Consider the following 20,287-nt stretch of genomic DNA (forward strand, 5'->3'; position numbering starts at 1 on the left):
TTACCTGCTATGGAACTCTGTCTTCTTCTCTTCTCTCTAGGCTGGTCTTGAGGCTTGCTGGCTCTCCAGAGCAGTTGACTGAGAACAAAAGATTTTTTTGGTTTTTGGAGACAGGGTTTCTCTGTGTAGCTTTGTGTCTTTCCTGGATCTTGCTCTGTAGACCAGGCTGGCCTCGAACTCACAGAGATCCACCTGGCTCTGCCTCCTGAGTGCTGGGATTAAAGGCATATGCCTCCATTGCCCAGCCTCAAAAGATATTTTTACACATCAAGGTATAAGGTGGAACAACATTCCTGAGAATGGGAGAACAGTGTGGCCAGAAAAAGAAAGGACAGTCATTTTCTGTAGAAACAAACAAAATGCCAAACAGAAATTATGAGAAAAATTATTAACAAATTAAAGTTATAAAATTAGAATCTTATAATACTAAAAACCTGGGGGAACAGGCTCCAAACAAAGTAATAATTTCGTTCTAATACATGGTTTCCCAGAATGCCAATCTTGTTTACAACTACTCTGGCTAGGGAGGATCAAAGACTAAAGGTCTTAGAAGAAATAGGAAAGAGAGTTTTGGATTCATAATAGCTGCTACAAAAATCAATTCATGCTTTCTTCAGTGGAAAAACTCCTGAAAATACATGATTTCCTGAAAACACAGTGGCACAGTGCCCTTGCCAGGGAATAGTGAGCTGAGGGCCATTTGATTAGACTAGGATAGATGAGCGAAGCATTAGGTGAGCAGCTGCCAGTTAAAGTAGGAGGCAGATGCACATATGGGCGTTCAGATTTTCCAATGTACATTTGAATCATCCTCAGTCGAGCTTTAACATGGAAAAAATAAATCCCATATACTGAAGATCATCACTTAGCATTCTATATAGGTCAAACTAACCTTAGCAATGAGAAATATGTGAAGAATATAATGGACTAGGGATATTGGACAATGTAGAGAAACAAAACAAACCAAAGAAAACATAAAAAACCAAAATGCTGAGAGCTTTTGTCTTTATCAACTTAAATACTACAAGTAAGTGAAAGGACAAATGTGGATGAGCCACGACTGTCCTAGCCTACACCCTGTTGTTTGCATACCTACTCCTCAGAAACTACAGATGCCTCAGACTTGCTTTTAAGAGAACTAACTTAGACAAGAGAAGAATGTAGACAGAGACCAAACAAAACAATAGGTTTCCTCATGTAAATGGTCAACTTGCTGCTACTGAGTGTAGTAGGTGAGAAAGAAGAGGATCTCCATCTTGAATATAACATCATTCCTATCATGGAAGTTTTAGTTAAAATGAAATATTTTCCATCCTTCTTATGTTCCTTCCTTCCTTCCTTCCTTCCTTCCTTCCTTCCTTCCTTCCTTCCTTCCTTCCTTCCTTGTCTCATTCTTTACTTTCATTAATCCTGTGTCTCATCTACGTGTAAAGTGAAGGTTTCTGGATTCCTGTTTTCTACTAATGTCTATTTTCATCCTTCTCTACATATTATCAGATTGTGAGAATATTCTCACTCTGTCACCAGCTTCCATGACAACATCAGGAGGGGAGAATTTCTCTCAATAACCTGTAGTGCCAGTCCAAGTGCAATTCCAATTACTTCCACTGGTACAAGCAGAAGTCATGAGCCTCCCCTATGCTACTGGTTTATGGAACCTCCAACTTGGCTTCTGGAGTCCCAGCTTGCTTGAATGGCAGTGGGTCTGGGACCTCTTACTCTTTCACAATCAGTGACAAGAAGGCTAAAGATGCTGCCACTTACTACTGTCAGCAGAAGAACAGTGTCCCATTCACACAGATCTATAAAGAAGAACGAAAAGGACTTTGTCCTTCTCAGATACCACTGCTTCCTTCTTAGAAGATAACATATGGTCAAGATTTTGACTGAGTTGTGACAAATATCTCCAAATATTTCTGCATTGGAATCACAGTCAAATATCACTCAAGAGCCTTAAGCCACTTCTTCTGGTAAAGAAGAGGAAAATATGTAAATGGAGATAGTGTGACAGGACAACAAATGACCTCATCTCTTTGGCACTCTGTGCAAACAAATATTATAGAAATGTGATTTAGATTTCTTGAACTGGGTTTTGACCCTAGAGAGGACGCCACTGGCCTTTTGAGAATATTTGCAGGCCTGTATGAGACGTGATTTTATAACTGTTTCCAATGTAGTGGTAAGAAACAGCTCTTGCCCAATATTCTCAATTTATACTTCAGGAATTAGAATGAAGAATCTGCTGTAAACTGAAAGTTTTACAATTTTGTTGCATTAGTGCTTGTTTGTTAGACATACCTATATCCATAGCGCTGCACATTCTAAAAATATGTAGAAAGACACTATCATCAATATTTGCCACCTCAAGAAGAAAGACAGACAACTCTGCATTCATTGTTTACTTATTACAGATGAAGACAGAGATCATCACTGATGAAGGCTTATTTTTGGTTAGAGCTGTTGTTCCTCATTGAACTTGAAATATTTATAAAAATATGAATTCCTTAATGTGCTGCATATTTTCTCAAAAGCCCACTGATGCTCTCCGCAAGACCAGTTCGCCGTTTAGGAAATCTGAATCGCAGTTCTCAGTCACTCCTTTGCATAGGATGCCACAAAGATGGGGCATCTGGTTGTCTTATCCCAATGTCTTCATCTGCACATTTCCTTTTATTTTCTTACAGGAAGGGGCTGCTTAAGGCCCATCAGTAAAACTGCCCTGCATCTATTGCAGAAATATTGAGAGAATCTGTTACCAGTAAGTCAAACTCTTAACCACATTTCATCTTCTGAGGTAGAAGCATCTGTGTCCTGAGAAGCTGAAAGGGGTTTTATTCTGTTTTGTAGACCTATGTGATACCGCATTTCTGTTGTCATTAGTAACAGGAGGCATGTTAAGGCTCCTCCATTCTGCTGATTGTGAGGGTGTAAGAGGTCCCAGACTCATGTCACTGAAGCATGTCGGGATTCTACAAGCCTGGTTGGATGTGCCATAAATAAGTAGCTTGGTAGTGGCTCTTGGCTTCTGTTGGTGCTAGAGAAATTTAGCTGGGATGCCAATTGAGCTGGCCCTGCAGATGATAGTTACCCTCTCTCTTTTCAAAACAGAAAGGGGTGTTGGAGACTGGGAGAGAATTATTTCTCCATTTGATACAAAGAAGAGTAAGATGAAATGGAACAGAAGTTAGTAGAAAGTAAGATTCCAGTATATCTTTATACTACACACTATGTAAAAAGAAATGTATGATGACAAAGAAGTGGACGAGGAGGAAAAGCAAAAAAGGAAGGAAATAATTAAGAAAGGAGGGAAGGAAGGAAAAAAGGAAGGAAGGAAGGAAGGAAGAAAGGAAGGAAGGAAGGAAAAGGAGGGAGCGAGGGAGGGAGGAAAAAAAGAAAAGTGTAGCTTTTGTTTGTTTTTCTATAAAGGGTTTCTCCATGTAGTTTTGATTCCTGTCTGGATCTCACTCTGTATACCAGGCTGTCTTCAAACTCACAGAGATCCCCCTTGCTCTAGCTTCTGATTGCTGGGATTAAAGGTGAAACACCACCATCTGACCTTTTAAACTAAAACAATCATGAGTAAAAGGATGCTCATTTTGAGCTTGGAGCCTTCCCTCTTCCTCACCTAGTACACCGAGTAGCAGCAAGTTGACAGCAAACCCATCTTGGTGCCTGGTCTCTTCCTATGACCACAAGCTTCTATTTTCTAATTTCCTTTTCTTAAAAGCAAGTCTGAACCATCTGTTACTTCTGGGGAACAAATACACAAACAGCAGGGTGTAGACAAGGATGCACTCAGCTTATAAACAAATGCACTCTTGTAGTATTTAAGTTCCAGTGTTTTGGGTTTTTTGTTTGTTTTTTGTTTTTTATTTTGTTTTCTTTCTCTCTTTGGTGTTACACACTACTAGTCCAGAGTATTAGTTACTTCTTTCCTCATAGGTAGGCTTAATTTGATCTCCATGGATGAGAGGTTCTACCATGCAATAAGCAATATGTGGAATTTAAATTTTCCATGATAAAGCTCAGGAAAGATGATTGTAATATACATAAGGATTTCATAAATATATATGTATCTCCTTATGCCCCATATTTGCCTACTTGCTTGCCCTAGTTATAATACCTGTTTTGATAGTGCTCAACTAATTCTTTGTTCATTCATATCAGTCTCATCAACTCTTCCTGATTCCACAAAGCCCTGGGAATACTAATGAACCAATGCTTAGTCTGGAACTCATGCATTTTCAGGGATATTTCCACAGAAGTTACATGCTGATAAACCCTCTTTTATGAAAAATAAAGAAACATAAATACTGTTTATGTAGCAGCTGTAATAAATCTAACAGTCTGTCTCATGCTGATTTTAGGAGGAGCTTGGGCTTCTGATCTACCTGAGCCACAGTTGTTATTAACAGGAGTGAGCATCTGGAAGAAGCCTTTTTCATCTCTGAAGAGAGTGCATTTTTAGGGTCACCAGCTTCATGTGATGTGTCAATGAAATGTGCTTAGAAAAGCCTCAAGAAATGACCAAATTTGTGGAGACATTAATGGATTGCTAAATTGATCAAAAACTTGAGATCCCCTTTCGCTTATTTATATTTTACAGTGGTTTTCAGCACCAAGGCTGGTGTCCTTGACTAGATAAATGTGTGTTAGTATTGAAATCTGCTGGAGAAATCGGTAATAGACCAAGGTGGAACCCAGAAGAAAAACTGCAAGGATGATGATCAGTGTAAATGCTAGTCTACTTGGGGGAAAAACGGTGTGGAAAGCCAAAGCCAGGGATGTTCCTCATTCTGCCTGATCAGAGAAAAAGAGATAATTGTGCAAATATAGGCAGATACTCATGTAAACACAAAACACACATCCCATTTTTTTCTATAAAGAAATAAACATTGATAAGAACATATTAAACAAAAGTGCAAAATGTGGAAATTGTATCAATTCCTACAAACACATTCTGTTTCTATTTACAAATATGTTTCACAATGAGGATACCCTGAGTAATATCATGTGTGTTTGAAATATCTTAAGTAAAAAGTTCATTTGATAATTCCTAATTATATTCTGCTATACTCATAGATTGGTGCCTAGCCCAACTGTCATTAGAGACGCTTCACCTGGCAACTGATGTAAACAGATGCAAAGACCCATAGCCAAACATTAGGTGGAGCTTGAGGAACCCTGAGGATGGGGATGGGGAAGTATGGTAGGACCTTGTGATGTCAAGGGCACCACAAGAAAACCCACACAATTGACGAACCTGGCTACACAGGGACTAACAGTGACTAAACCAACAACTAGGGCATCTGCCTGGGACCAGCCTCTCCAGAAGGGGACACTAAGCTGAACAGACATTATGCACAAGACCTTCAAATAGCAGAGATCATGCTCAGAGGTTCCAAGAGACCTTCCAGCAAATGTCTGATTAAGGGAGGCACATATGCTTTCTCTATCACAAAGAAAAATCATGGAAAAAAACAAAACAATAAACAGTCACAAATGACTAGGTTATGTGAGGGACATTCAATGGGAATATGGCAAATTATAGACACCAGAACTTACCTGCTTTTTATTTACCAACATTAAATAAAGGGTCCACATCGAAAGCTATATATGTAAAATCTCAACAATATGTCTGCACAAATGTGAGCTGAACAAGGAGGAAAACAATGAACCTGCCATACTGGATGGGAAATCTTCATGAGGCCTCAGTTCTTCACAAAAAAACTACAGACAACTGAACAAAGCTCATGGCAGAAGACGTGCTCCTCCATGGGGAATAGCGCACCAATTGGTTGTCCATGGCCTAATGGACATATAACATTATACAGATCCAAAAATGTTATTTTTGCACAAACATGCACGCACACACACACACACACACACACATACAAGTGTGTGTGTGTGTGTGTGTGTGTGTGTGTGTGTGTGTGTGTGCGCGCAATAACAATTATTGAAAACAAAAAGAATTCATTAATTTCAAGAGGGAAGGAACAGGTATTTGGGGGGTTTTAGAGGGAGAAAAGATAAAAGAGAAATGTTATAATTAAAATTCAATCTCACATATAACCAGGAAACAAAAATGATAAAGCTGCACCACATCAATAACATATATATAAAACTATGAAAGGACCATGTAATAATTTGTCTACTGTTTAGAACTGTGCCATATGTCACAGTCCCTGCCAGTGAGGGAAATGAAACAAGAAATCCTATTTTGAAAATAATTGAAAAGAAAATATAGTGCAATTCATAGACTGGAACTGATCTTTCGTCTCCCAAGAGAAGTACATTCCCTACAGATTAAACTGTACTTCTTTTTTTGTCTGAGACATAAGAGAACCACAAGCCTTTAATGAATAACTGACCTGACCACCCCTGCAGCTGTGCCCAGCCTTTGCTGATTTGCATGTGCCCAGAGCACAGCCCACTGCTCTGAGAACTTCTTCATATTCAGGTCACACCCTACTCTGGAGTCAGTCTCAGACAGGTCACAGCACAGACATGAGGGTCCCCACTCTGCTCCTGGGGTTACTGCTTCTCTGGCTCACAGGTAAGGAAGACAACATTGCAAATGTATACAACTGAGTGTGGTCAGTGCTAGCTGGTCTCTAGGAATGTCCTCTTATAACAGAATTAATTCCATGGAAATTTGTTTTCAATTTTCCAATCTCAGGAGCCAAATGTGATGTTCAGATGACCCAGTCTCCAGCTTCCTTGTCTGCATCTGTGGGAGAAAGTGTCACCATGACATGCCAGGCAAGTCAGGACATTTATAGTAACTTAGCATGGTATCAGCAGAAACCAGGGAATTCTCCGAAGCTCCTGATCTATGGTGCAAAATACTTGGCAAATGGGGTCCCATCAAGGTTCAGTGGCAGTGGATCTGGCACGCAGTATTCTCTCAAAATCAGCAGCCTGCAGGCTGAAGATATTGCGACTTATTACTGCCAATACACTTCTGGTACCCCTCCCACAGTGATTCAATCCATGACACAAACCATCAGGGAAGCAGAAGTGAGAGCCCAGGCTGCCTTGATTGCTATTGCTGCTGTTTCTAGCTACTGTAAGTGTTCCTCTTTGCCTGGAGTTAGAGGACAATGTCAGGTTTCTATACGCAGATCTGTTTTTATTTAGACAAACTGTTCTGTGTCCCCTTCCCCAGGCTCAACATTAAAACAAGGGAATGCATCTTATGACTCATATGAAAAGAATACTTTTCCAAAGTAGCAGAGTTATGGCAACAGCTGAGATTCATGCAACAGTGGTGTCAATACCCAATCATTCACAGCACACACACACACACACACACACACACACACACACACACACACAAATTTGGAGTTGCCTTAGAAACAAAATTTTTGTCTAATTATTGCTTTAAAATTCTGAGGAGACCATTTGGCCAGATAGCTTAGTGATTAGGAACACTAGCTGCTCTTCCACAGGACCTAGGTTTGATTCCCAGCACACATGCCACTATTAGCAATTCTTAATAACTCCAGTCCCAGGGTATCTTAGACCTCAATTTCCTGTAGCTTCTAAGGCATTGTATTCATATTGTTTACAAACAAATATGCTGCCAAAACACCAGTACACAAAGAATAAAAATAATAAATGTTAAACTTTCTAAACCCTATGGGACTAGTATTCAGAAAAACTGATAATGGAAAGAAAGTGCCTTCACAAACAAGAGTCTACAGTTTATTGAGCATAAGTCTTGTTGACAACATGGTCTTCAGGTAGGGTGTAAATTCTTGGATCATGTCAATGGATAGGAAGAAGTTTCTTTTTTTTGTTTTTTTGTTTTTTTGTTTTTTTGTTTTTCAAGACTGGGTTTCTCTGTGTAGCTTTGTGCCTTTTTCCTGGAACTCAGTCTGTAGCCCAGGCTGTCCTCGAACTCACAGAGATCCTCCTGCATCTGCCTTCCATGTGCTGGGATTAAAGGCATCTGAATTTCTATATAATTCATTTGAAGAGGGTTTTCTATACCTTTTATGCTGGCACTTTAATTGACTATCTTTTTTAAGTTATAAAATAAGAAGAAGCAAACAAATGATATGCATAGTTGTGTTACATAAATCGTATCAGCATTAATCCTCTCATGTAATTGTTTCATTTTCAGACTGCTGAATGATTTATTTAACAAAGACCAATGGAAAGCCATTATAAAGATATTTCCCATTGTTTTTAATGAGGACATTTTTTTTCTCCTTTAAGTAGTTTCTCTGATATTTTAATTGACTTACCAAGTCTGCTCTCTTTCTCTTGAACCTTGCCCTTCATTACTCCCACTCTCGCCCAGGTTGTTCGTGTAGATCTCATCCATTTCTCTGTCATTGGGCCATCCCTGTGTCTTTCTTAGGGTCCTGTTTTTTAGGTAGCCTCCCCCAAGCCCCAGCTATACCACCCTTGAGCATATACCTCCCTGGAGTTGGGTAGAAGGCAAATCATTTTTGTTTTACATATAGTATCCTACTATGAGTGAGTACAGACCATGTTTGTGTTTCTGTATCTGGATTATCTCACTCAGGATGATATTTTTTTCTAGATCCATCCATTTGCCTGCAAATCTCATGGTGTCATTGTTTTTTCTCTGATGAATAGTACTCCATTGTGTATATGTACCATATATTCTTTATCCATTCATCAGTTGAAGTGCATCTAGGTTGATTGCAGGTTCTGGCTATTACAATCAATGCTGATATGAACAGAGCTCAGCAAGTGCCCTTGTGGTATGATTGAGCATTCCTTGGGTATATGCCCAAGAGGGGTAAAGCTGGCTCTTGGGGGAGCTAGATTCCCAATTTTCTAAGGAAGCACCATATAGATTTCCAAAATGGCTGTACAAGCTTGCTTTCCCACCAACAGAGGAGGAGAGTTCCCCTTGCTCCACATCCTCTCCAGCATAAGCTGTCTTCTGTGTTTTTGATCTTAGCCATTCTCAGAGGTGTAAGGTGATATTTCAGAGTCATTTTCATTGGCATTTCCCATATAATTAGGGATGTCGAGCACTTCCTTAAATGTCTTGCAGCCATTTGAACTTCCTCTGTGGAGAATTCTCTGTTTAGTTCTAAAGGCCAATTCTTAATTGGACTGTTGGGCATTTTGATGTCTAATTTCTTGAGTTCTTTATATATTATGGATATTAGCCTTCTGTCAGATGTGGGGTTGTTGAAGACCTTTTCCCATTTTTTAGGCTGTCACTTTGTCTTGTTGTCCATGTCCTTTGCTCTACAAAAGCATCTCAGTTTCTATAAGTCCCATTGATTTATTGTTTCTCTCAGTGTCTGTGCTACTGGTGTTATATTTAGAAAGTGATCTCTGGTGCCAATGTATCCAAGACTACTTCCTACATTCTCCTCTATTAGGTTCAGAGGAACTGGATTTATGTTGAGATCTTTGATCCACTTGGACTTAAGTTTTGTGCATGGTGACAGATATGGTTCTATTTGCAGCCTTCTACACATTGGCATTCAGTTATGCCAGCACCATTTGTTGAAGATGCTTTCTTTGTTCCATTGTACATCTTTGGGCTCTTTGTCAAAAAATTATTTGTTCATAGGTGTGTAGGTTAATGTCTGGTTCTTCAGTTTGATTCCATTGGTCCACATGTCGGTTTCTATGCCAGTACCAAGATGTCATTATTATTGTAGCTCTATAGTAGAGCTTGAGGTTGGAGATTGTGATGCCTCCAGAAGTTGTTTTATTGTACAGGATTCTTTTGGCTATCCTGGGTTTTTTGTTTTTCCATATGAAGTTGAATGTTATGCTTTCCAGGTCTGTGAAGAATTGTGTTGGTAATCTACTGAATCTATAGATTGCTTTTGGTAAGTTCAGCATTTTTACTATGTGAATCCTGTCTATCCATGAGCATGGGAGATCTTTCCATTTTCTTACATCTTCTTCAATTTCTGTTTTCAGGGACTTAAAGTTCTTGTTATATAGGTCCTTCACTTGCTTAGTTAGAGTAACCCCAAAGTATTTTATATCATTTGTTGCTATTGTAAAAGGTGATGTATCACTGATTTCCTTGACAGCCTGTTTGTCTAATGTATATAGCAGGGCTACTGATATTTTTGAGTTGATCTTGTATCCTGCTATGTTGCTGAAGGTGTTTATAAACTGTATCAGTTCCTTGGTTGAATTTTTGGAGTCACTCATGTATGACTATCATGTCCTCTGCAAATAAAGAAACTTGACTTCTTCCTTTTCAACTTGTATCACCTTAATTTCCTTATGTTGTCTTATAGCTCTGGCTAGAACTCTAAGTACTATATTGAATAAGTATGGGGATAGGGAACAGCCTTGCCTTGTTCCTGATTTTAGTGGTATTGCTTTGAGTATCTCTCCATTTAATTTGAGATTTCTCCAACTTCTTTATGGGCATTTAGAACTATGAATTTCTCTCTTAGCACTGCTTTCATAGTGTCCCATAAGTTTGGGTATGTCATGTATTAATTTTAATTTATCTCTAGGAAGTCTTTAATTTCTTTCTTTATTTCTTCCTTAACCCATTGGTGATTCAGCTGAGCATTATTCAGTTTCCATGAGATTATAGGTTTTCGGTAGTTTTGTTGTTGTTGAAATCTAACATTAAACCATGGTGGTCTGATAGAACACACACAGGAGCTTATTGCAATTGTCTTGTATCTGTAGATATTTGCTTTTTGGCCAAGTATGTGGTCGATTTTAGAGAAGGTTCCATGGGGTGCTGAGAAGAAGGTATATTCTTTTTTGTTTGGGTAGAATGTTCTGTAGATATCAATTAAGTCCATTTGAGTCATAACATCAGTTAAGTCCTTTATTTGTCTGTTAAGTTTCAATTTGGCAGATCTGTCCAGAGGTGAAAATAGAATATTGATGTCTCCCACTATTAATGTGTGGGGTTTTATATGTGATTTGAGTTTAGTAATGTTTCTTTACCTTATGTAGGTGCCCTTGTGTTTGGGCATACAGGTTCCAAATTGAAACTTCATCTTGGTGCATCTTTCCTGCAATGAGTATGTCATGTCCTTCATGATCTCTTTTGATGGATTTTAGATTGAAGTCTATTTTGCTGGATATTAGGATGGCTACACCAGCTTGCTTCTTATGATCATTTGATTGAAAAGTCTTTTACCAGTCTTTTATTCTTATGTATTGTCTATCTTTGAATTTGAGGTGTGTTTTTTGTATGCAGCAGAAAGATAGGTCCTGTTTTTGTATCCACTCTGTTAGTCTGCATCTTTTTATAGGTGAATTAAGTCCAATGATATTAAGGGATATTAATGACCAGTGTTTGCTCATTCCTGTTATTTTATTTTTTGGTGGTAGTGTGTGTGTGTGTATTTCTCTTCTTTGGGGTTTACTGCTGTTGTGTTATCTATTGCCTGTGTTTTCGAGGGTGTATCTGACTTCCTTAGGTTGGAATTTTCCTTCTAGTGCTTTCTGTAGGGCTGGGTTTGTAGATAAGTATTGTTTAAATCTGGCTTTGTCTTGGCATGTCTTGTTCACTCCATCTATGATGATTGAAAGTTTTGCTGGGTATATTAGTCTAGGCTGGCATCCATGGTCTCTTTGTGTTTGCATTATATCTGTCCAGGTCCTTCTGGCTTTCAAAGTCTCCATTGAGAAATCAGGTGTTATTCTGATGGGTTTGTCTTTATAAGTCACTTGGCCTTTTTCCTTTGCTGCTCTTAATATTCTTTCTTTATTCTGTACATTTAGTTGTTAATTATTATGTGGTGAGGGGAATTTTTGTGGGGGTATACTCTGTTTGGTGTTCTATAGGCTTCTTGTATCTTCATAGGCATTTCCTTCTTTAAGTTGGAAAAGTTTTCTTCTATGATCTTGTTAAATATATTTTCTGTGCCTTTGAGTTGGTGTTATTTTCCTTCCTCTATATCTATTATTCATAGGTTTGGTCTTTTTATGCTGTTCCAATTTTTTTGGACATTTTGGGTCATGATTTTTTTGGCTTAATGTTTCCTTTGACTGATGAATCTATTTCTTCTTACATATCTTCAATACCAGAGATCCTCTCTTCCATCTCTTGCATTCTGTTGGTTTTACTTGCATCTGAAGTTCCTGTTCATTTACTCAGATTTTCTATCTCCAGCATTCCCTCTGCTTGTGTCTTCTTCAGTTTTTTTTCTATTTCCCTTGTCAGGTCTTGGACTATTTCCCTCATCTGTTTCATTGCTTTTTCATGATTTTCTTTCAGGGACTTATTCTTTTCTTCTGCTTTATTTGTCCTTTCCTCTAGATTTTATAGCATTTTTCACATTTTTTGTTTGTCTGTTTCTCCACTTTTTGATTTCTTCTATATAAGGCTAGAGCCTCTTTTATGTTACTTATAAGGTTGTTTTCTTCTTCTTCTTCTTCTTCTTCTTCTTCTTCTTCTTCTTCTTCTTCTTCTTCTTCTTCCATTCTGTGATGTTCAGGTCTAGCTGTTGGAGAAGGGCTAGGTTCTGGTAATGCTGTATTGCTCTTTATTTTGTTGTATGTAGTTCTGCCTTGATGTCTGCCCATCTTCTTGTGGATTCGTTCTTGGTCTTTTCAGTGCACTTGGTCTAGACAGAGCTGACAGATTTAGGGAGCCTCTCTCTGGTCAAGATGGGATTGCTGACAGGATGGGAGCTGGGGGCTTGTCTCTGAGTCTCAGGAAGTCTCTGGGGTCTCTGTTTCTTGTCCAGATGGGAGCTCTGGGGTGGGATGGGAGCTCTGAGTTGGGATGGGAGCTGGGGGTTCCATTCTACATGGTAGTTCTGGGGCAAGATGGAAGCTCTTGTCCAAATGGGAGTACTGGGGCAGATGGGAGCTGGGGGCTGGTCTTTGAGTCTCAGGAAGTGGCTGGGATCTCCATGTCTTGTCCAGTTGGGAGCTCCAGGCTGAGATGGGAGCTGGGGGCTAGTCTCTGAGTCTCAGGAAGTGGCTGGGGTCTCAGACAGATATGTGTGGGGGCAGGGTGTGGAGATTGCAGGGTCTGCCTGAAGTTTTGGAAAAGAGGAACCTTCCTGCAGGGCCCGCCTAATGGCCAGAAACTGGAGCCAAGTTGGGCAGGTCTTCCTTGGGATGGTGCCCAGTGGTGGGACCTAGAGGGAGGGGACTCTCTGACTATAACCCCATGGACATACCTCTGGTCCAGATAGGAGTTCTTTGGCATGGTGGATGCTGGGGGTGGTTTCTAATTCTCTGGAAGTGGCTGGCGTCTCTGGCAGGTGGATGTGTGGGCAGGGCATGGAGGTTGTAGTGTCCTCTGGAGGGTCTTGGAGAGGGGAACCTTCCCTTGGGGTTGGAGGTCCTGCCCTATGGCCAGAACTTGTGGTCAAGTTGGGCAGGTCTTCCCCTGAGTGGCTGGTGCCCAGTTTGGGACCTAGTGAGGGCCTCTCTGGGTGTGAGTCCAGGCACTCACCTCTGATCCAGATCCTGAGGGAATTTTAAAACAGCTACCTAACATGGTTGCACACAGAGAGAGAGAGAGAGGGACAGAGAGAGAGAGGAAGCACCTACTATCTATAAGCTCAAGTCCAGCCATATACTCGGGCTTGAACCAATTTGGGCCTGAGTTGCTTGAGTTGCTGAACTGGCTGCAATTTTCTCCAGCTGTGAGAGACTGCTTGTAGCTACAGTGGAGTGCAGCTCTGGCCTTATGCAGCCAGATGGCTTATAGCCACAGCTGGGTCTGGGGCCTGTAAACTCTAGCCTGTGAGGCCACCAATGCTTTTTTTAATGAATTCTTGCCACATGGGCACAAATGTAGATGAATTTCTAAACAGTCTTGTTAAATAAGAATCTCAGAGCCAAATACAGAGTTATTAACAAAAGAGATCACAGTAAGATCCACAACTAGCTTTAGCTTACCCTGAGAGAGAGCTTCTTACTGTCAGACTTATGTTTTTATTATGTTTCTGTTCTGCGTTCTCATGGTTCTAAACCCAACCATATGACTTCTTCATCACTGCCTGTCTCTACAAACATCCTGGTCTCTATGGTTGGTACTGGCTGTGTCCTTGACTACACAGAAAATCTCCCTGCCATGTCATTGGATTAAGGGAATTTTTTTCCACCACCTGACTCCTGTTTATGATTCACTTTGACCTCTGATCTCCAGACAAATTTATTTATTAATATACAGATAAAATCACATTTCAGCACAAATAAAATTTCACCACATGGTACAACAAACATTTGATACCTGTGTGCAAACCCACATAAAAAAATATTAATGGCTGTACACATGATACCAAAATGGAGAAGTTAAACTCTGAGCACACTCAGAACTTTGCTTCTTGGAACTGCATTTAAAAGGAAAGTTGTTTACCTAGGGCCCAGTCAGATGTTGGAAACACTTCCACTAATATCTTCCACCTCTACAGAATGTCCTTCTTGAAAATTTTGTCTCTTTTGCCTCTAAATCCAATCACTATATTTTCACCTCAGTGATAGAGACAGAATATCTTGGGATATTTTATCATTTCAACATCACTGCCTCATGGCTGAAAAAAAAAGTGATGTCTTTCTTAGTAGTAGGGCCCTTGTTACTCTCTCACTAATTTCCAAACACTGAAAATAGTTTCTAGTGTATTAAAACATTATTTTCAGAAGAGAGAGTGAATCTCCAATCTTAAAATAAGAACAAGTAGCACAAGTGATTTACTACCTATTAAATATTGAATACATACTTTGTCAGAAATGCTGGCCGACCCAGCATCATAATTCAAGAATCTGTGAAGACATTTCCTCAGAGAAAAACAACTATGCAGAAAGGGTTGTCTAAATAATGTTGAGATGAGGAGATTGCCTTGGATGATTATTGCAGATAGGATACTCCTCATATCCTATCTATATGATAACGATATATCTTAAGACTTATAGGAGAGACTATGAGAGTATCACAGGAAGAGATAGTGGTGACAATAAAATGATAACTCCATGACCACAGGAAGGTAAACAGAATTGAGAAGGCAGAAAAGCTAAAAGATACTTCCCTGGAACTTGACAATAAAAGAACTTTGATGTTGATGACAAAGACCCATCCCAGAATTCTGGGGCATTGGAATTTTTTTTTGGTTATTTTTGTTTTTGTAACATTGTAGATATGAAGAGATGGAAAACATTACCAGAATAGTATAAAAAAATTAATAGTAAACATACAATTTTTAAAATACTAAGAAAATACCCAGTTCCAAATTACTTCCCAATCATCCTACCAGCCTTTCTGGTCTAGTGTATGGCCCATTATAAACTATATGCCATGTATTCCAAGGAAAATACATTTTACCACATCTAACAATGTAGTTGGTGGAAAGAATGGAAACAGAATGTGTTTTCCACCCCTATACTTTCAACTAAAACTGAATCTGCTTTGCATATTGCCCCTAGGGATTCCACAATAATGACAGCTACTATTGTTGGTTCCTCTGAGGGCCAAAAGATTTCCTGGAGTGGAGTGGAACTTTCCAAGCAACAAAATATCTTCATCTCAGGTTTGTGCTCTCTGTTCCCTCTCACCTTGCATGAGAATGGACACAGGACAAAGGACTTCTAGAGACTCTTTCTCATAGAGGATCTTCAAGGAATATCAAAGAATTCAACCTATTATCCATATTCTGAGAGACTTTTTTATCCTGGGAAATACTTTAACCTTAAAATTTCTTCCTTTTAATTTTATAATATATGTAATATTATATAAGTATGTGTATAATATATTACACATTATATGGTGTGTATATATATTCCATATATATATATATATATATACTTATATATATATATATATATAAAATCATGTGGTTAAATAGCACCTTTATGATATTGCCGATGTGAAAATTGGTAATACTGTAATCTAATTTTCAGTTAACTTGGCTCTCTATACTTAGCCACAGAAAAAACTGCCATCGAAATTTTAATTCCAATCAGGATCCAGGTGGTTTTGTAATCTGCATGGTCCAGGACATGTTAGTAAACACTGGTATGTGATATCTCGGCTGGTGTCAGGTGTCTTGTACTGAGATTCATTTTTCAAATCCTAGACAGAGAGACTTCACCTCATGGCAAGCAAACATTGCTTCCAATCTACATAACATACTACTGAAGACCAAAACTATTTTTCACATTAATGTTAGCAAGAAAAATCCCAGAAGAATCCCTGAAAAGAGAAAGAATTGAGCCAACACAAATATACAACTTCCCATGAGCCTTCATTGGTCTGTGTTTGGCTTATCTGAACCTGTTACCACATCTTCTGTTTCAATACTAGGTAGAAATCTCAGCCAAATTTTGCATGACTCTGCTGTGGGACCTCAATTATATAGAAAATATATCTGATAGAAAGAATGTGAGGCATTTCTGCAAATTTTAAGACTGTAATTCATTAAGCACTATGAAAGTAAACAGAAGAAACACATTGCTCATTCAGATGGATTTCTTGGATATCAGAGATAACTGATTTAATGATTAAGAGATGTAGCTGCCTAAACAGAGAACTGAGTTTGGCCCTCAGTACCCATATTTGGTATTTAAGAACAAATTTAGAATAAATGTTTATATTGATCTACCAAGGAAAAAATCCCAACACAGTTGGAATAAGTATTCCAAGGTAAATTTAACCCAAATTATTAGGAAAGTCATCAAAATGGTAATTATTGCTTCCCTATGTAACAAAAACTATATAACATTAATTATACTGTGAGAAAACTAAATTACCTATGTTTTCCTTAGGTGAGCAATTGCTAGATACTTTCATGGCTCCATGTCTCAGAACAAATTCTTTCAGAATTTTAGTGAAGATTTTTCCTTATCAAAGTTGTTCATTCATTTCCTATTGGATGACGCTTAAGTTTTACAAAACAGAATATGACAGGGAATGCCTGTATCAGGGGATGGAAAGGGCCAGAATGAAGTAAGGTTCAACACAAAAACTATCTGTAGTTTGAAACAAAGAGTGTCAGAGTAAGCTTGAGAAGCAAGGGAGGGTGGACTTTTATGATTAGAAATCTAGGTCAGCATGCTCTGGCAGAGGTAGTGGGAAGATGTGACATTCACATCCCTTCGATATGTCCAGCCTTCAATTTTGTATGCTGTGTGTTTTTCTCTTGGATTGAATTATCATATTGAAATGATATGTTGAATGTCTGAAAGGTCTTCCTTCAGCATGTGTGATCATTAGATTCTTTGCAAATTATCTGTGTGTTCTGATGACCACTACCTTTTCTATGATCTGGAGAATAAGGATATCCATGATTTACAGTGACACATGAGTTTTTAATTATGAATGCACACAAACAGACAATGTTCTGCTTTACGTACATTTAAACATTTTATAGATAAGATACTATAGAAGATATTATTAGCTACAATCATTTTCAAAGTCATCAGTGTTCATTTTATAATTGCCACATGTTCAATGTTTTCACTATTTGGTTTCACACAGATTCTTTCTATCATATGAAAAATTTGTATCCCTTTATATTTAGGATTGGAAAGCTGAATGCAGACTATAAAATGACACAAAAGCAGCTTTAACCTGAGAGTTTGCCTTTCATCTGATCTCTATTTGTATTTGTTTCCAAAGGTTGTTGTAGAAATTTCCAATCACTAGGAGTCACGCACTAGTTAAAATCTCTCACAACCTGTCAGAACTCTGGAATGAGCTTCAGTCAGTCATTTTCAGGTTGTATGCAGTTGTGGATCCCTCCAGAGGTTTTGGAGGAGACTCTACCCCTGACTTTTTCTAGGTTCCGTGGCCTGAAGTTCTTGACTATGACCAGATCTGTGCATCACTATTCTCTGTGTAGACACAGCCTGACCCCATTGTGTTTGTGTTCAGTTTCATAATGAGAATTTTGTTATTTTGTTAGAGGAGCATCTAATCAATACACAGAAATTATTCCCTATAAATGTTTATAGTTTACATCATCAAAGGCCCCTTTCTCATCTAAGGTAAATTCACAGCTTCCTGGGAATATGGTCATGATGCCAAAAGTTCAAGCTCAGGGTAATCAGTCACTGAAGTCTTGTACCCTTTCTCCCTTTCCATCCCACAATTTTATATATTAAAATATTTTCTAAGTGTATATTTTGCCAGTTATGTTGAGCTGAGAGGGAATATGTAGGATTGCTGAGGATTTATATAAAGACTTGATCTGTCAGCAATCTCCTGCAGAAGGAAGATCACAGCCAGAAGTGGCCTAAACTACCTGTAAAGCAGCTCAGTCTATACAGGAATTATAGCCTAGGCTCTGGAACTTTTCATCCAGTATTATCAAGCCTCAAGATGGTTATTCTGTCTTGTAATTTGATTATTTACTTGTTAATTACTTAATATATTACTTCATTTCATTTTTAAGTTTTACTTTTATACACATGGGTGATCTTTTGTCCAGAGACAGAGAGCTATGCACTCCAGAGAAGTCCAGTAAGATTCTATCATAGAAAGCATACATTTTCATGATCACAATATCTTGCTAATCAGCTGATAACTATAAGGCAGACTCTGATTTCCAGCCTGAAAATAAATCCTATATGAATATCTCTACTGGTATGTTTTCCTGTATGCATCACAGCTCGGGAGAGGAAACAGAGGATGCAGATGAGGCTGTTAGCATAGGAGTACAATCATTATCAGGACTATGAGCTAGGGAACTAGATGGAACTGAACCTATAGATATAGGACTTCATCTCAGAGAAATAAAGTAGATGGATATAGAGCTTCGTGTATCTCCTGTTATTTCTGCCCTGAATACCTGACAGAGCTATAACTGTATTGATAGAATTTTGTCTTAGAGGAATAAAGTTAACAGACATAAAAAAAATAATTTCTGGTTTTTTGTTTTGTTTTGTTTTGTTTCATTTTTTTTTGTGTGTGTGTGAAGGGTTAATGAATGCACAGGGTATTTCTGTGTGTGGATGTGTGTATTTGTGTGTTTACTTCAACTTTGTATAAATCTCAACTGTTACCTTATATGCAACCCAAAAAAAGTTAATATTTCCTATGAGTCAAGAGACCTATTTTGCTGACTACAATGCTAGTGCTCAGGAAGAAGACAGACATTTGGGAAAATAACAAATTTGTCTGGTCTCTACACAAAAACATTATATTGAACTTTAAATACTGGTGAAAAGAGAAACCCACTCAGAAGCTGAGGATATCAGAAGGGCAGCCTGGGCTCTCACTTCTGCTTCCTTGGGTGGTTTATGTTATGACTTGAATCACTGTGGGTGGGGTACTGTCGTACTGTTGACAGTAATAATCTGCCACATCTTCAGGCTGCAGGCTGCTGATCTTGAGAGAAAACTGTGTGCCAGATCTACTGCCACTGAACCTTGATGGGACACCACTTGCCAAACTATCTCCAGCATAGATCAGTTGCTTAGGAGGATTTCCTGGTTTCTGCTGATACCATGCTAAATCCCAGCCAATGTCCTGACTTGCCAGGCATGTGATGGTGACACTGTCTCCCAGAGATGCAGATAGAGAGGTTGGAGACTGGGTCATCTGGATGTCACATCTGGCACCTGAGATTGGAAAATTGAAAACAAATTAATTCTGTTAGAAGAGGACTTTTCCAGAGACCAGGCAGCACTGAGCACAGTCAGGTAAAAAAATTTCCAATGGTGTCTTCCTTACCTATAATCCAGAGCAGCAGCAATCCCAAGAGCTGAGTGGGGTCCATCTTGTCTGTGCTGTGACCTGTGTGAGGCTGACACAAGCACAGGGTTTGACCTCACTATGAAGACCTCAGGGCAGTGGGATCTGAGCACATGCAAATCAGCAGTGGCTGAGCACAGCCACAGGACCAGTCAAGAGACACATTATAGGCCTGTGGTCCTCCTCTGTCTCAGATCAGACAATCAGTACAGGTTTATATGCAGGAATGTGCTGCTCTTTGAACTAGAAGAACAGCTTTTGTCTATGAGTTCCACTTTATTTTGATTTCTGTCATATTCAATGTAGAATCCTCATATTATCTTTTCCTCCATGGCAGGCCCTCTCAGATGTGGTACCATTCTAGAAAGCACACAATTGATTATATGAATTTTTGTAGATAGATGCAGATGTTATTGAGGCTGTGCATTTCTCCCCCCTCCATTTATTTATTAGATTGTAATTTCATTACAATGTTTCTCTCATTTTCTCTTTCTTCAACCCCTGAACTATCCCTCCCCACTTGTCCTCAAATTTCTGGCCTATTCTTCCATTGATAGTGCATGAATATATGTATTTTTGGATGCATAGATATTTCTAAACAAAAACTGTTGAGTCCATATAATGTGTTCCTTGTATGTATGTCTTTAGGGA

The 20,287-nt window shown here is 38.8% G+C and overlaps 2 gene segments (V, D, J or C); one reads left to right on the plus strand and one right to left on the minus strand.

The window, feature by feature from the left end:
* Window positions 1-6,507: 6,507 nt before the first annotated feature.
* On the plus strand, window positions 6,508-8,136 carry LOC118576603. The segment is given in 3 exon segments: window positions 6,508-6,556; window positions 6,680-7,069; window positions 8,129-8,136. Coding segments are annotated over 3 exon segments (447 nt in total).
* Window positions 8,137-19,180: 11,044 nt separating this feature from the next.
* On the minus strand, window positions 19,181-19,661 carry LOC118576604. The segment is given in 2 exon segments: window positions 19,181-19,503; window positions 19,616-19,661. Coding segments are annotated over 2 exon segments (369 nt in total).
* Between the last annotated feature and the right edge of the window lie 626 nt (window positions 19,662-20,287).

This window comes from Onychomys torridus, unplaced genomic scaffold, assembly GCF_903995425.1.
Source record: "Onychomys torridus unplaced genomic scaffold, mOncTor1.1, whole genome shotgun sequence".
NCBI lineage: Eukaryota > Metazoa > Chordata > Mammalia > Rodentia > Cricetidae > Onychomys > Onychomys torridus.